The sequence below is a fragment of the Lepus europaeus genome, chromosome 11 (genome assembly GCF_033115175.1).
Source record: "Lepus europaeus isolate LE1 chromosome 11, mLepTim1.pri, whole genome shotgun sequence".
NCBI lineage: Eukaryota > Metazoa > Chordata > Mammalia > Lagomorpha > Leporidae > Lepus > Lepus europaeus.
Genome location: NC_084837.1, coordinates 83,636,944 through 83,653,785, shown reverse-complemented (window position 1 = coordinate 83,653,785; position 16,842 = coordinate 83,636,944). Strand labels below are relative to the sequence as shown.

At 39.0% G+C, this 16,842-nt stretch overlaps 1 protein-coding gene across 1 annotated transcript in view; it reads left to right on the top strand.

Annotated features, from left to right (window-relative positions):
* Positions 1 to 11,647, top strand: part of VPS13C (vacuolar protein sorting 13 homolog C) — a 197,979-nt gene extending 186,332 nt beyond the window's left edge. Inside the window, exons 80-83 of the mRNA XM_062206048.1 lie at positions 1,512 to 1,600; positions 8,867 to 8,990; positions 10,316 to 10,399; positions 10,646 to 11,647. Of these exons, the coding sequence (XP_062062032.1) occupies positions 1,512 to 1,600; positions 8,867 to 8,990; positions 10,316 to 10,399; positions 10,646 to 10,747 (399 nt within the window). The 3' untranslated portion in view covers positions 10,748 to 11,647. The remainder of the gene's footprint in view (positions 1 to 1,511; positions 1,601 to 8,866; positions 8,991 to 10,315; positions 10,400 to 10,645) is intronic.
* The last annotated feature ends 5,195 nt before the right edge of the window (positions 11,648 to 16,842 follow it).

The window sequence follows — 16,842 nt, the reverse complement described above, 5'->3', positions numbered from 1 at the left end:
GAATAACTTTCTTTGTTTTTTAATTAATCTGATTTGCTGTCATCAGTGGTTGAATACCTTTATCTAAACCTCAGAGTACAGTGGATTTTTAGTAGCACTAAAAACAGGTTCCCTAAAGTGTGTTGTTATATAATAAATTATACTTTAAGCTCTTAATGGTTTGAAGCACAATAGCTTGTTAACTAATGAAAATGCATAAAAGATAGAAAATATTTCTTGTACTTGCAAGTCAGATCGAAGTATTTTACCATAATAAAATTTCAAACCACAGATAAGTATATAAATTAATATATTCCTTTCCCAGTTTCTGTCTGAAGAAATCGAGGCATAAATGTTGACAGGTTTAAACTGATTCACACAGGTGAAAGTTACACCCCTTCCTGAGGCTCATTTTGAAGATGATGTCCTGGTTCTAATTCGGGACTCATCTCCCTTGTTTGTTGCTTCTGTAATTGTTGAGGAATGACTGGGGAACAAGCATCTTTTTAAAATGTGCATTTAAGCATTAAAATAGTAACATCAAGTTTGCTCTCTGCTTGTGATCATATTTCTTATATTTAATTACATTATATTTAATAATGTTGGTATTGTATTCTTGTTTACAAAATATTATTATTTTATCTGTTAAGTATGTATATATCCTGTATATTCATGTATGTATTATCATCTGATCTTCAATCATGCATTACAGATCATGTCAATGATATTTCATTAGCATTAATTATTTAAAGAATATTTTGTGGGGTTTCAATGTGTGTTGACAAATTCAAGAACCAGTAGTTTTGAGATAGTTGAACAGGAAAGTAAAAGTATTATAATGTACTGCTGTTTATACTTGAATTATTTTGTGCTTGTATTTATCTTTAGGAATAAATTGTGCCAGCTATTTTGAAGTCTTAGTAATCTTCATGTTTGTGTTAACATTGTCACTATGCCTTCTTTTCAATCAGAAATATAATTTGATACATAAATATACTTTATAAGATCAAATATTCAAAAACACTAAATATCAATTATCTTAGAGTTTTATTTTGTATATAATGTCTATCTGTGAATGGGATCACAGATGAAAATCACAAAGCATCCTTTGAAAAAAGTTGTAGGACCATATTTTTTATTCTGTTAGGCAGTTCATAGAACCACCCCTAAGTCCTGCCATGGGCCCCTGTTTAGGAATCCCTGTTAATGTAATAGCTTGATATTAGCATATGTTTATATGATGCTTAATTTAAATGTATAATTATTTCTGGTAGATATTTTAAAATTTTTAAGTTACTTTAGAACAAAATATATTTTACCAGAAGATAATTTGGTAAACATTTCATACATATTTCTCTTTTAAGGCCGTAGCGGAAACTAAAATCATGCTACAAATCTTTTTCTAACATTATTTGCCAATATAGAGAATTATATTTTTGAGTAAATTTTTTCTTAACACTTCTATTATAATCAGCTAATACACTGTTTGAATGCATATCCTTCCCAAATCTTAAGTCTTCTTTCTTTTTCAGAATCAAGTCAAAAAGATGGAAGAAGAAACTTACCTATACCACTGTGCTGTTCCCGGAAGCAAGAAGACAGTCTTCATGGTTACAAACAGGTATTAACTTCAAGTGGCATTTTCGCCATTGCAGGCTACTTGTATTCAAAGTCAGAATGTTGAAGGCTAGAGCTGCAGGGGTGTCGGAGAACTATACTTCAGTGGGAAAACGGTCATTTTTGTAGAATTGTAAATCATACGCGTACAGGTGCATCCTTGGGGATTATCTTCTCCACAGCCATCATGTGAGAGATGCTGAAACCAGCACTCAGCGTGGTCCATCCAAGCTGTGTGACTGCTCAGGCAGAGTCTCGAAGAGGCTTCACACCTGCAGTAGCCATACTGTGTGTTGCTTGTGAGCTGCAAACCTTGTTTTGGAGGCTTGTGTGGCAATCACTTTTCCTAGGTGTGATTTAGCAGACCCCTTTCAAAGGCTGTATTTATTTTTGTGTGTTTGCCCCAGTTTTTCCTAAGCCACTTGGAAGTGGTAGAGAATTTTTCCCAATAAAATAACTTTAGACAAAACGACTGAGTTTTTTTTCCCCTGGGATTTATCTGGAAAAGAAATGTATCCCAAAATCATAGTTGTAGACTGGTGAGTTGCAGACTTGCAAGGTAATGTGCTTTTTAAGGACTAAGATGTGGTAGGCAGAATCTGCATCCTTGCTGCGGCACCTAAGTCTGTTTGGATAGGAAGGGGTAAGAAGAAAGCTGAATGGTGGCAGGATTCAGACTTCTAGACTTGGAAGTTTTTTCAAAGAGAAGGTCAACCAGTTGTATAAGAGATACCTAGTTGTGTGATTTGCCCGTTTGTTAAGAAGTAAAATTATTCACAAAACAATGTAAAAAGCAGTTTTCAAATTTGATAATCACTTTTTTGTAATACATATAATTTTTAAAATTTTTCCAATAAATTAAACCATGATGTGTATGATTCTTAGCTGACAGTGGTAATATGTTAATTCATTTTAAACTTCTATACTTTTTATGCAATTCAGTACTTGGCATTGGGAATCAATTCTTTTTTTCCTTCCTTTTTTTTTTTTTTTTGGTTTTGGTAATATGAGTTAGTCCTTTCTGACTTAAGTCATTCTATAGGAATTTTTTTTTTTCAAGTAAATTGGAAGATCATAGCAATTTTACATCTAGTCACTTCAGGAGCTTTTCAGGAGACAGTGAAATAACACACCTGACCAGTACGATGAAGCCTCCTTGCTAGGCTTAGTTGACTCTTTCTGAAGGATTCTCTCTGATTGAGCTGGTTATCTGTATGCTGATCTATTTGGCCTTTGATGATTATATTGAAATAACAGTTCTTCTAAATTCAGTATTCTTAGGAATACTTAAGTTAATTCTTAAAGATACTTAATTTTTTATTGCTTGAGTTATGCTTATTTACTATAGATAATATAAATCAGCAGTCAACACACTTCCTTCAAAGAATCAAATAATAAATACAGAGATGTTGAGAGCCCTGTTGTGGTTATCAGCTTTTCATCCCTGCCCTTGTCGGGGGAAAACAGCTTTGACCACCATATGAAGAGTGGGCATGGCTGTGTTCAGTAGCGTTTCATTTATATAGGCCTGGGGCTAGATTTCACTTGAAGGCTATAGATTGCCAACCTCAGTACACATCGTTAGAAAGATAAAAATAACTAAAGTCACCATGAATTCTGCTTGCATGGGACAGAGATAGTTTGTCTCAACGTAATTATTAACAGCTGTCCTTTTTATTCTTAAAAATGTTCTAGTTTTAAAAAAAGTCACGGTTTGAAGATATGATAACACCCTTTACCAACAATCTTATCATTCAGAGATGCCCAATATTGGCTTGCATATAAGGCTGTTACAATCTATATTAATATGATAATATATTAGTAAAGCTACGAAAATGTATTATGTTCATTCTTTTGAATTGGATTTTTTTATGTAATGTTATAGTGTGATTATCTTCCCAAACTATTAAATATTCTTTGATAACATCATTATTTAATCACTTCTTAGTTTATGAATATATTATAATTTATTTAAATTATTGCTATTTGATACTTAGTTTTTACCTTCCTAATATTTTATAACTAATGTTTTATGATATATTTATTTACGTAGTTATTTTATTTGAGAGGGAAAGAGACCAAGAGAGAGGTAGAGAACTCTAATAAGCTGGTTCACTTCTAAAAATGCCCAAAATAAGGGCCGACAGTGTGGTGTATCAGGTTAGGCCACCATCTGCAACACCGGCATCCCATGTAGGCTCCCGTTCGAGTCCCAGCTGCTCCACTTCCAATCCAGCTCCCTGCTGATGCACCTGGGAAAGCAGCAGAAGATGGCCCAAGTGCTTGGGCCCCTGCATCCACATGGGAGACCCAGAAGAAGCTCTTGACTCATGGCTGTGGGCTGGCCTTTCCCTGGCCATTGAGCCATTTGGGGAGTGAACTAGTGGATGGAAGATCCTATTTGTCTGTCTATCTATAATTCTGACTTTCAAATAAATAAATAAATCTTAAAAGAATAATAAAATGCCTACAACAGCCAAGGCTGGGCCAGGCTAAACCCAGGATCTGGGTACTCATTCTGTGTCTCCTATGTTTGTGGCAGGGATCCAACTATTTGAACCATCACCTGCTGTCTCCCTGGGTGCACAATAGCAGGAAGCTGGAGCTGGGACTTGAACTTTGACACTATGACATGGGATGTGGGTGTACCAGATGATCTCCTAACTGCCAGGCCAAATGTCATCCTCATAGTTTATTATATTTTTACAGCAAACAATAATGTTTTGTCTATTATTTCATTTTTAAAATTTTTTTTAAAGATTTATTTATTTATTTGAAAGGCAGAGTAACAGAGAAACAGAGGCAGGGAGATAGAGAGAAGTCATCCATCCACTGGTTCATTCCCCAAATGGTGGATCTGAAGCCAGGAGCCAAGAGCTTCTTCTGGGTTTGTCACATGGGTACAGGGGCCCAAGGATTTGGGCCATCTTCCACTGCTTTCCCAGGCCATAGCAGAGAGCTGAATCGGAAGTGGAGCAGCCAGTACTCAATCCAGCGCCAGAATGTGATGCCAGCACTGCAGGTGTTGGCTTTACCTGCTACACCACAGCACCGGCCCCTCTATTATTTCTTTACACAAAGTTCTTATAGGTGGAATTTCTAACCTAAAAGAAGTTTCGACACCCTTTGTACAAATTGCCAGGTTGTTTTTCAGAAAGGTTGTATCAATTATTTACATATCCATATGAAAGTGGCTTTTCTCCTTTGTTTACTGAGACTGGGAGTTATCACTTAGACTTTTAATTTTGGTAGCTCAGTGGTAGAAAATACCTTGTTTTAATTAGCAGTTCTTTGATTATGAACATTTTAACGTCATCCATTTATAGTTTCTGTTTTTTGAATTACTTGCTCATATTTCTTACTTTTTATTCATCTATTTTTTTCTTACTGAATTTAAAGAACATTTTATACTGAATGATACTATTCTTTTTTTACTTAATGTCATATTAATATTTTAATGATTTATTGAGTTTTTCAGTGCATAGGACTTTTAATTTTTACATATTGAAATTCATCCAAAATGTAATTCCAGTGTTGGTTTCTTTTTAAAAATATTTATTTGTATTTTTCATCTCCTTGAAAGATGGAGTGAAAGAGAGAGAGAGTGTGTGCATGTGCTTCCATCTGCTGGTTCACTGCCCAAATGCCTCCAACAGCCAGGGCTGTGCCAGGCTGAAGCCAGGAGCCAGGAAGTCCATTCAGATCTCTCACATGGCTGGTGGGGGCCCGTGCACTTGAGCCATCATTTCCGTTCCCAGTATGCATTAACAGAAGACTGGATCAGAAGCATAGTAGCTGGGACTGAAACTGGCACTCTGCTGTGGAGTGCGGTGTTGCATGTGGTGGCTAGCCCTGCTGCATCACAGCACCTGCCCCTGTGTTTTTGACCTACTGGATTTTAGAAGCAGACCACAAATTCTCATGATCTAAATGTATTAAGCTAAAACTATAGTACTTGCTAAATAATGTGTTTCAATAATCTTTATTAGGATATCAATCATTGAGCTAATTTTTTAACCATTATTATTTGATAGATGTAGGGACACAGCGATGAAAGTTGCATCTCTTTCCTTTCCTCATTTTAGGGAACCTACAAATCACCTGACAGCACAGTGTGATAGGTGCCAAGAAAAAGTGGTGTTCAAAACTCTAAGAACATAGGGAAAACTATTGGCTCAGTAAGATGGGGACCAAAGTTTCATGGGAAAGAGAGGTTTTTCTATGATGGGGGTTGCTTCAGCATGTGTCTGTCACACAGGTAAACAAGAGGCTGGCAGAGGTGTCGCGCAGAGTGGCAGGTTAAGTAGGTCAGTTTGGAATGGCTGGATGGTAGGGTGTTAGTGGGGACGTGTTGGGAACTAAAGCAAAGAATCATGGGTGGCTGATCATAAGATCTTAAGGGTTTAGGTTTTGCCGTGATTGCAGTGGAGAATCCTGAGACTGTAATTGTTGACTCTTACAGCTTCTCATATAGAGATGTAGGCACACAGTACACACAAGTGATCTCTTCTCTTTCCCAGTGACATCTTGTGAACAAGGAGTTAGATGCTGAGGTTTGTGGTATAGGAAGACCCCTAGCAGCAGTTCGAATACTGAATTGGAAGAGGGTCAGACTGGAGGCCAGAAGCTGCTTAACGGTTTTCTATCTTTGCACACGTTTCCACGGAATCTGCCACCAGCCTTACTTGTTGTTGTTTGCAGAACTCAGCTCCTTGCAGTCATAGGACTAAGATCCCGGTTTCCTTGATCTCTGAAAGCAGTGGGACTGATCTCAGCTCCTCGAAGGCCGCTTTCATTCCTTGCCATGTGGCTCCCTCCACCATCAAGCCATCAGGGGCTCCTTGAATCTTGGTCTCTGACATGGATTTAATGAGTCCATGTGATTAGGCCAGGACCTTAAAGTCACCTTTGCCTTAAAACAAAACTAATCATGAGAGTGAGGTCCATCATATTCTTAGTCCTGGGGATTACACAGAGGGCACCCTGGGGGACAGGGCCTTAGGGACCGTCTTGGAATTCCACCCAGCACAGAGACTATGGCAGTTAATTTGGTAGGAAGTGGTGAGTGCCTGAACCAAAAGGAGGAGAATGAAAATAGGGGCTGAACTTCAGAGAGGATGCTGTGACTGACTGGACATGGAAGAGACGGAAATTGAAGATAAGCTTCTGAATTTGGGCTTGAGTACCATTTGTACTAATTGAAGGAAAAAGATAGCGGCTTTCTCGTTTCTGTTTTTAAACCTCCTGATTTTGATTGTGATAGAGATAACTCAGTAGTTGGGGCCAGATGTTACTGGAGAAGCAAGGGTTCTTGGCTTCACGCAAGAAAGAATTCATGCGTGAGACAGAGAGCAGTGGAAAACAAAATAGCAAGGTTTAATAGGGCAGGGACATCCGTAAGAACGGATGGGCACCTCTCCAGACAGAACCTGAGAGAGAGTGCCCAGTCGCTCAGACTGGGGAGAGCGAGGTTACATGGTTGAGTGGAGAGGGTACACCTGGGCAGGCCAGGCGGGCGGCTCAGCAGAGAGGCAGAGGGCTGAGTGCCCAGTCTGGTTGAGGCTGGGGAGGGGGAGGTTTAAGGGGATGGGTCTTGCCTTCCCTCCCCCTCTCCTTCTCCTCCTCCCGAACAAAGGACTTTTTGGATGTAAATATGAAAAATTCCTTTCTGAGTTCTCCCCCTGAAGTTATCAGACAGGGGGAAGCCTGACTGGTGTCTCCTGGTTAGAGGAAGGATGGTTATCCAGTAGAAGGGGCAGGGCGTTTGAAGTGCAGATACCGGGCTGCACCTGGAGGGCTGTCAAGGTGACTTTGAGATGCGGATGCTGAACCTAGATGTCAACTCCTTAGGCCTTTGTCACAGACACATAAGCTCATTTCTGACTTCCTACCTAACAATCAGGCTCTGAGCAGGACTTTGAAGTGCAAGATGCTGGGCTTCTGGAGCTTCTGCAGTAGGTGCTGGTCTTCAGGCCTGTCTCATAAACACACATAGGCTCAATTTCTTACTTGCTACCTAGCAGAACCTGTGCCCATATGAGATGGCGGTGCTTAAGGCCCACTGTGCCACTGTGTAGGCCCCAAGATTTTATTTATTTATTTATTTATTTGAGAGGTAGAGTTACAGACAGAGAGAGGGAGAGACATGGAGACAGGTCTTCCATCTGCTGGTTCACTCCCCAAATGGCTGTAGTGGCCGGAGCTGGGAGGATCTGAAGCCAAGAGTCAGGAGCTTCTTCCAGGTCACCCACATGGGTTTAGGGGCCCAAGGACTTGGGCCCTCTTCCGTTGCTTTCCTAGGCCATAGTAGAGAGCTGGATTGGAAGTGGAGCAGCGGGACTTGAACCAGTGCCCATATGGGATGCTGGCACTTCAGGCAGAGGCTTAGCTTGCTCTCTCCTGTCACTTACTTGACCAGTAGGATCTGCCTTTTTCTGCAGTGCTCCAGAGACTTCTGCCAGCTTGGTCACAGCACTTGTCTAGTTGTGCTGTAGCGTTTGTTTACATGTTAATTTCCCCTTCCAGCCTGTCAGTACTTCTCAAGCAGAAATGTTATCTTCCTTCCCTTGACACCCCTATGTATTTGTTAAATCAACAATTCTACTTTTCTGGGTTTGCTGCCTGCAATAGAAACTTAAATAAGTGTGGTTCTATTAGTAATTAATCTAAATCATAACACAGGGAAATCAGTGTGGGTGCCCTTTAAGGATTCTGCCCCCCTCCCCATTGCTGTTGAGTAAAATGGGAAACTCAGTCTGTGATATAGTACATTAGCATTAAAGTGTTCAAATCTGATCTTTATTAGTAGTCCTAAAGTGAATCTTTGCTGACATTTCAGTTTTGTGACATTTCCTGCACATTCTTCTTGACTGGAAGGCATAAATGACTGACAGTAAAGAGCAATTAATACTTTTCCAAGTAAAACATTTTCAGGGGCTGTTGCCTTTATTGCTTCCCAGATGAGAGTATGGTCTATTCCTGTTGCAAAAATGATTTTCCTATCAGTTTTTTTTTTTTTTTGTCAGTTAAAAAAAGTTACACTTTTCTGAGTTCTGCAGGATTGCCAGAAGGGGGATTTTGCAAGTTGGCTTGGTTAGGTGGTAGGTGTCCTATTTGCGCTTTGACAGTTGCATCGACTTTTTCCCCACAGGAAGCGTGCATCATTGTCATGCCTGTTCTAGCTGTGCTGTCCAGCCCAGTGAAATGTGTGGGAGAATGATTAACTATCTTTATCACTACCTGGATGTTTTTGTCTTGTTTTGCAATACAGGCGAGTGTTGTGCTTAAAGGAAATTGAAATACTAGGCAATATGTCTGTAGACTGGCAGTGTCCGCTTGAAGACTTTGTGTCTCCTCCCAGTGTCAGCGACAATCTGCTCGAGCTTTCCGTGAAGGTAAGAGAAACGTGAGTCACGCCACGCGGTCATGTCGGGAACTGAGTGAGTGGAAACCAGAGCTTTTCAACTCCGGCTCACGGTTAATGACGCACAGTGTCTGGAGGATTATCATCATTATTGTGTGTTGAGGTGGAAAGAAAGGCACAGTCCCTGTGTTGGTGTAATTGTATTTTCTGACAGCCTTTGATGCTGTGGTTTGCTAAAATAACTGGGGTACTGATATTTTCTTTTTGACAGAATTAAGCACCAATAAACAGGAGATTCTTTTTACTTCATTGGATGCTCATTTTGCTATAATCTTGGCATTTCTGGGAACATTCTCTCTTTTAAGCTTTTAGGAGATTATGTTAAGTACTTTGGTAAAAATAAATATTATGTTTAAAATATCTGTGTTTTATAATATTTGGATTTATAGAATGCTGACATAGTTTGTGTAACAATGCCATCGTGTCTCTCCTTCCATCTTTTTCTAGGGAAGAATTTTAAGGACAGAGTAAGTTTTTAAAAAAAGGTGATGCCCCATCTTTTGCTTAGTTCCCACTCACTTGACTTTGAAACATACTGATTGCATTATGCATATTTTCATCCCTTTAAAAATCTCACAAGCGGTCATCCTAAATATGGTAATTTCTGTAGTGTATTGGTTTTCCCTGAACAGTAATAATGCTCTCTTACTATTGAAGTATCTGAGAGACACTTTCCAAAATGAAGATGCAGGTGGTGTGACCTTTTTGATATACTTTTTTTTAAATGGAAATTTACACATCAGAGGAACTCCCATGGCCGCCTGGCTAGTTTTTGTGCTTTCTTCATCACTACCTCACTGTGGCATGTCAGAATTTGAAGTGTGCTGTAGTGTATAAAACCCAGCTTTCAGTCTAGGAACGACCGTGTGTCACTAAGCATATAGTTTGCAGCTTCCTCAGTTACCACTTTTCTTTCAGATTAGGGGTGAGAATTGATTCACGGTATTTTACATTGTATAAGAATTTTATCTCTCAGCCAGGAACAGGAAGGATTTTTTGATTTGTCAGATGTGATGAGTTACCAAGTGGTGTTTCTGTAGGCTATTTATCATAGCCTGTGGAAAGTCATTATTTTATACTGATAGATGTACATTCATCCAGTTTCATAAATTTTAACTCACATACAGAATCACTGTCCTTCCACCAAGATGATTTATTTCAGGTTATACTTGAATATATGTATTCGTTTGTCTGCCAGTTATAAAATTGAGTTGACATTTAAGCATCCAATTAAAGATTCCAATTTTTTTCTTTTCCTCAATCATTTCTTTCCTGTCATTGTTCCTTTTGAAAAAGGAGCAAGGTCTGTTCTACAAAAAAGACAGCGCCAGCAGAGGCTGCCTCCGGAGGATTTACCTGAAGGACAAGGCCACAGCCAAGGTCAGCGATTTATTTCCCAGGGCACTGTTCCCTTCAGGTGTTCTTTAAACCCGTAACCGTGAACAGTATCCGTCCGTTCTTCCCAAAGCTCTTCCCTGTTGATGTTTCTTTGCGTGGGTATATATGTAAGCTTAAAGTACACACTGTGGACTTGGGAGGGCAGAAGGGTCTTACTTTGTGTTCCTTGTTGGGACTGATGAACCTGTACTTATCTTTACAATCCAGAATAAATATTTTATTTTACAGACAGCACTTAATGCCATCGAGGAAGCACGGTCAAGGAGACACCAACAGAAACTGGTGAAGCAGTCGTCACTGAACCTTCTCAGTCCCCAGCTACTCTCTTAATCACAGATCCCAGGGCATTGCGACTAGAAGGAAGACCAGGCGTCAGTGTTGTCTATAAATCGCTCTTCTTGTCTTGTTACAGATTTTCAAGCAGTCCTTTAGTTTTATTTTCATAGAATTGCTAATATTGGACTCTACACTTTTCCTCTTGAGTTTTGACTGTCATTTTATAACCACGTGTATGTTAGCAATCCAGTTCTACACTGCCAGCCGAATGGGCCAGACCCTTGAAGAAATACCACTTTAAACTCAGAGTGAAATTTTCATTAATATTAATATTGTGCAGCAAAGGACAATAGGCTTATTTTTAATTAAAGTCTATTATGAACAATAAGAAAAGAGCTTAGAATGACTAGTGTTCTTTAAAAGGTTTTAGCCATGGACAAATGTTGGACATTTTGACATTTTGTTTAAGGGTAATTTGTTCGCTAAGTGAACCGAGATAACATTTTTGGTAAACCAGGTAATTGACTGAAGCCACTAAAGGGAGAAATGACATTTTTCTTATTTTCTTTTCATGAAAACATTTTCTCCTAATGAAACAAGTTTTACTTTGGAGCTTGTTTTCCTTCTTTGCACCATAAAAAAAGAAATATGAAATACCAAACTTCAAACATCCATACTTGATTCTCTGTATATAACCTTCACAAAATCTGGAAGTTCAGTATCAGCTTATGTGGCAAAATTATAATTTGCTGATACATGAAAATGTTGCACTTTGACTTTTTTAAAGACTCAGATATGTAAAATTCAATATTTTTATAGTCCCAGAATTTGGTTTTTTAGAAGTGGAAAGACTTTTGACATCATAAATTAACATTTAATGCTAATGTATACCTAGAAACGTATTTAAAATACTTAGTAATAAGAGTGAAGAAAGTTTCTAGTTGCTCTATACTTTATTTTCTTTAAGTAGCTAGATCAGCCCTGTGGAATGTAAGTGTTAGATGCGTTCTTGGGGGAACAGGGCTGTGAGAATCAGATGCAGTGCTCTGGTCCTTTCTGCATTTCTGTTAGGCAGGTCACAGGTGGACTGCTTATTAAAACTTCATGAAGTATATTCCAAAGTGTTTCGCTTCCTTGGATGAGCTTTAGATGTATTCATGGTATTTAACATGGCATTTATTTCAAAAATCACTGAATTAGTGATGAGATGAAGATGTAGACACACTTGGTTTGCTCTATTTTTGTTGATGTATCATTGCTCATTTTTTTTAAAAGATCTGGCCATAACCCTTTTTAATTTTTCCTAATGCTATTTAGCAATTCATCTAAAAAGAGACTGCAGTAACTCATTGTCATTGTCATTTCCACATCACCCTTTTTTTATTTCTCTGAAGAAAAGTGTCAAATATAAAACTTCCTGCTGAATTTTTGTATTTTACATTTTATTAAAAGGAGCATTGTAAATAATTTCATAATAAATGTTCTAGTATTTTGTGTCTTTAAAAGCGACTTAATCAGGAATTTGAAATAATAAGATTATATTTTTCATATGAATCACAGCTATTCATTGTCCTAAATATTTAAAAAATTATATTACACTGATAGTGAAAAATGTATTCAGAAAATATTGAACTAAGAAAAATTATAGAAATATATAAACTTACCATCTCAGTTGACCTAGAAGTACACTTTTACCTGTTGGTAATATTTTTATTTAATTTTATCTCTGGAGACAGAGGCAACTCATTAATAAAGAGTAATAATGGCTGTTGAGTTCTTTAAAAATGCCTTGAGAATCAAGTACCTGGGTATGAACTACTATAAGGAATAAAACCTATTAAATATTCAGATAACATTTGCTTTTACTTTGTGTCCTTCCCCATTCTCTAATAGTGAGAAGTTAGCTTGTTTGTTGTGCAGGGATTTAAAGATGTTAGGGAAAGCTTTTTTTCTTGGGGGTTCTGAGCCCCTTCACCCTCTTGGAGATCTGTGGTGCAGACCCCCATCCAGGCAGAATACAGAGCATTCACTGGCAGGGGCCCAAGTTTTGCGTATTGCAGTCCATCACTGTGTTTACATTGAGGCCATGCCTTCCCTGGCTCCTGCCTGCCACTGACTGAGTGTGGCAAGGGTACTAAGGCTGGCCCTTCCTGGGAGACACAGATTCTGACAGCTGGCTGTGGCTTGAAAACTGTGTGCAGCCTTGTAGAATCTCTTACACCGCATGGCAGTCTGGGATGTCTCCTTCTCTCTCTCTCTTTCCTTCCTTCCCTCCCTCCCTCCCTCCCTGCCTTCCTCCCTCCCTCCGCCATCTCCTCTCCCCATCCCCACCCCGAGTCTTCCAAAGGTTCCTGTGGAGTTAGAGGTTGCTCACAGAGCAGTCTGTCCTTAAGGGACAAGCCCTTTTGGTGGAGATCCACTGCCAGCATGGCCCCTGCTGCTGACGCAGATGGGTTCCGTGTCCTGCGTGTTGTTGCGTCCGCGGAGAAACTGAGACTCATGGGAGTGGAGGAGGCTTGTTCCCCTCGGTAGTGAAGCCTCTGGTGGGAGCATTTAGGCTGTTGTTGAACTCATGCTTGGCAGTAGATTGAGCTACAGTTCCACATGATTCAAGTACTCAACACTATGGATCTCTGAGCAGAGTCTTTAGAAAGACTTAAGTTGTTTGGTTTTTGTGTACTATAGGCCAGTGGTTGCTTATCCAAAATTCAACAAGCTCTGAAAACCACAGTTTGCACAAGTTTGAGACAAAGATATTTGGCAGCAAAATACGCACTGACATGAGGCAGTTCATAGTATGTATTCTGACTAGTGGAACAAATTTGGATGTAGCAGAACCAGTAGATTTTTTTTTTTTTTCTGATAGGCAGAGTTAGAGACAGAGAGAGAGAGAGACAGAGAGAAAGGTCTTCCTTCTGTTGGTTCACCCCCCAAATGGCCGCTACAGCGAGCGTGCTGCACTGATCTGAAAGCCAGGAGCCAGGTGCTTCCTCCTGTTCTCCCATGCGGGTGCAGGGCCCAAGCACTTGGGCCATCCTCCACTGCCCTCCTGGGCCACAGCAGAGAGCTGGACTGGAAGAGGAGCAACCGGGACAGAATCCAGCGCTCAGTGCCCCAACTGGGACTAGAACCCGGGGTGCTGGCACCGCAGGTGCAGGATTAGCCAAGTGAGCCATGGCGCCGTCCAGAACCAGTAGATTTGATTATGGGGTGCTGCCCCAAATTTCATTGGAAATACATAAGTTATATGCTTTATGGACAGTATCTTTCTAAAATTTTGAGTTCTTTGGAATGTTTTCATCATAAAGAAAAATGTTTGAGTAAATAGGTATATTTACTTTGATCATATTATGCAATAAATATGAGAATTGAAACATCTCTGGTGCCCCATAAATATGTACTTATGTCTATTAAAATTCTTTAAAAAGTTAAATAAAGTGCAATGAGTAAAATTTAGAGTTCTATATTCTGGTACACACAGCTGGCCCTCAGTGTTCCACTTAAAAGATTGTAGCTCTGTTTGCCCTGACAGGTTTCTATTACATTTCCAACTCAAATTCTAGAAACATCACAGACTATAGGAGGAACTATGAGAAACAACAGAATTTTCTTCCCTCTTCAGATCCTGCTAATGTTTCATTTTACGATTGTGCTGCAGTTGTTTGATAAAGTGCTCAAAATAATCAGTGTCAGCTTACAGAGGACTGAAATGTTGCCATATGCCTGTGCATCATAAGGATTTATGATTCTAGAAAAAATGCAATCAGAAGAGCGTAATGATTCCTATACCTCTTTTATATTAAGTAGATATTGTTTGCTTGCTGGATAAAAATATTTTGGAAATTGACCTGTAGAGGGAAAATAATTAGCACAGTGATGGAGCCAACACAGTCCTCCAGGTTGATAGTATCCACTAAGATTATAACCAGCACTTCACAAAGAGGGTTAGTTCTTCAGCATTCATTCTTTTAAACCTGAAGGTAAAGCAGCTTCCCCAGAGAGTGACTCTAATGCTTAACATTGCCCAGCTGTGGTTTAAATCCCATGATAATTCTCATCAAAAATAGATTTCGTATCTATTTATTTGGGTTTTGTTGTTTGTTTTTGTAGAAATCATTCACCTTATTATAACAGCTTTTCTCCTGGGTAATCCACTTTCTCTGTTGCCACCATTTACGTCTTTTATGATTTTATTTTTTCATTTTATACTTCTATTAAATTATTTTTATTAATTATCTGTTTTACTAGTGTTTGACAAACCATCTATGAGGCAGTTCGTCTGTTTGTATAAAAAAAACTTGATTGGAGCACAGGCTGACCAATTCATTCACACTGGTTGTGGCTGGTTTCACTACCATGGAAGAGTCACAGCATAGCTGTGACAAAGACAGTATGGCTGGTGAAACTTAAAAAGGTGACTCTCCAGTCCCTATATTATTTCCTGCAATTGATCTTACAGATAGGACAAAAGCATAGACCACATGGCTTACCTGAGATCCAGTGGCAAGAAAGGAACTGAGTTAGCATCCAACATCTATCAACATATCTTTCTCCTCTTTCTTCCCGAAGACAGCGATCTACGGGAAATGAATGTGGCCAACGTTGGCCTCTTGGGTTTCTCTTTTAGAACCTTATGCCCTTCTCCCCAAGTGATCCATCCATTTTCTCCCCATGTACGTTTAGGCCTATTGGTGACTTAAGGATTTCGCATAAAAACACAGAATCTGTACTGACCATTAGCTGCACATTTTTTTTCTAAAGAATTCTCACATAGAGTCTAATATTATTGTGATGGTTTACTAGCATATGTAGCTATAAAACAAGGAAATAAAAACTTTGGATATAGAATGGAAAACTTACTCTGATTCCCAATGCACAACCAGAACTAAAAAGCAAGTGCATGGAATCCACCGTTGGAGAGCTCTGCTCTGAGAAGAAGAAACAGGCCACAAGTAAGTTCCTTGTCACACCTGGCTGGGGGCTTGCCACAGAAGAAAGTAGTTGGGAGCGCAGGTGGTGGTGGTAGAGAGCAGTGGTGTAACAAACGCACAGTGTTCAGAGATTGCAGTTTGAATAGAGACTCTGAAGTTTTAGCCTCACCATGGATGCTGCTGCAAATTAGTTAAGCAAGCAGTTATTGATGGTTTAAATTAGCTCGACTTGAGTAGGGCACATTCACCTTTCCTGTGGAGCACTGAGAGAGAGACTTAACCTACTTTGACACTTGTGATCAAATCTTACCTACTTCATTCTGTTCAGAGTGATTCATGCTTTCAAAAATAGTTAAAAAAAAAATAGGTCATGAATTAGAGGATTACAATTAAGAGTTCTTTTTCAATAATGATTTCATGGTCTCTAGTCATTTGTGTAGTCTGCTCACTACATTACAGAAGTAGTAGTTTTTTTTTTTTTTTTAAGCCAAGATAAGGGAGTTATACTCCTAAGATATGGGAATAGTTAGTTGTAAACTCCATGGGACATTTGGATATATCTGGAATTATTGACACTAGGAAACTGTTGCTTGCTCATGTAAAAAATTCTTACATTTAAAGTTTGGGAACCTGGGCCTCACAACTTTTGTGCTGACTCCAATGAATAGAGTAAAAAGCTTGCATGCCTATGATTACAATCCAGATGGTGAATGGGTACCACTGCAGTCACTGCTTTTGGACAGGCCATAAAGACTGATTACTCGTGACTTAAACTGGTGAGTGAGAATATATTTCCCATTATACCTAAAATTAATGCTCAACTAATGTTGAATTATTTAAAAAAACTTTGGAAGTACTAATGATATTTATTTCAGATGGATTGATATTTAATTTTTAGAGAGGAATACTCGGGTCTGTTTATTATACTTAAAATCATAAACTTTAGGTTCTTATATTCAGGATAGATCTGTTTTCCTGTGGCTGCTGTCCATTGAGCACATTTGTAAGTCCTGGGGACCATCAGGATAAGAGTTGTTTTTGCTTCTGGAAGTCCACAGCTGGAGCACTGCCAGACAGAATTGAAGGCTGGGCTTCAGATGTGTCCTGTTCATTTAGCAAGCATGAACGTCTTCTCAAGTTCTCATCTTTTTCTATCTAAACCATCCCTAATTTGATGTAACTTCCAAGTCATCCTATATTTTATTTTGTAAATATTTA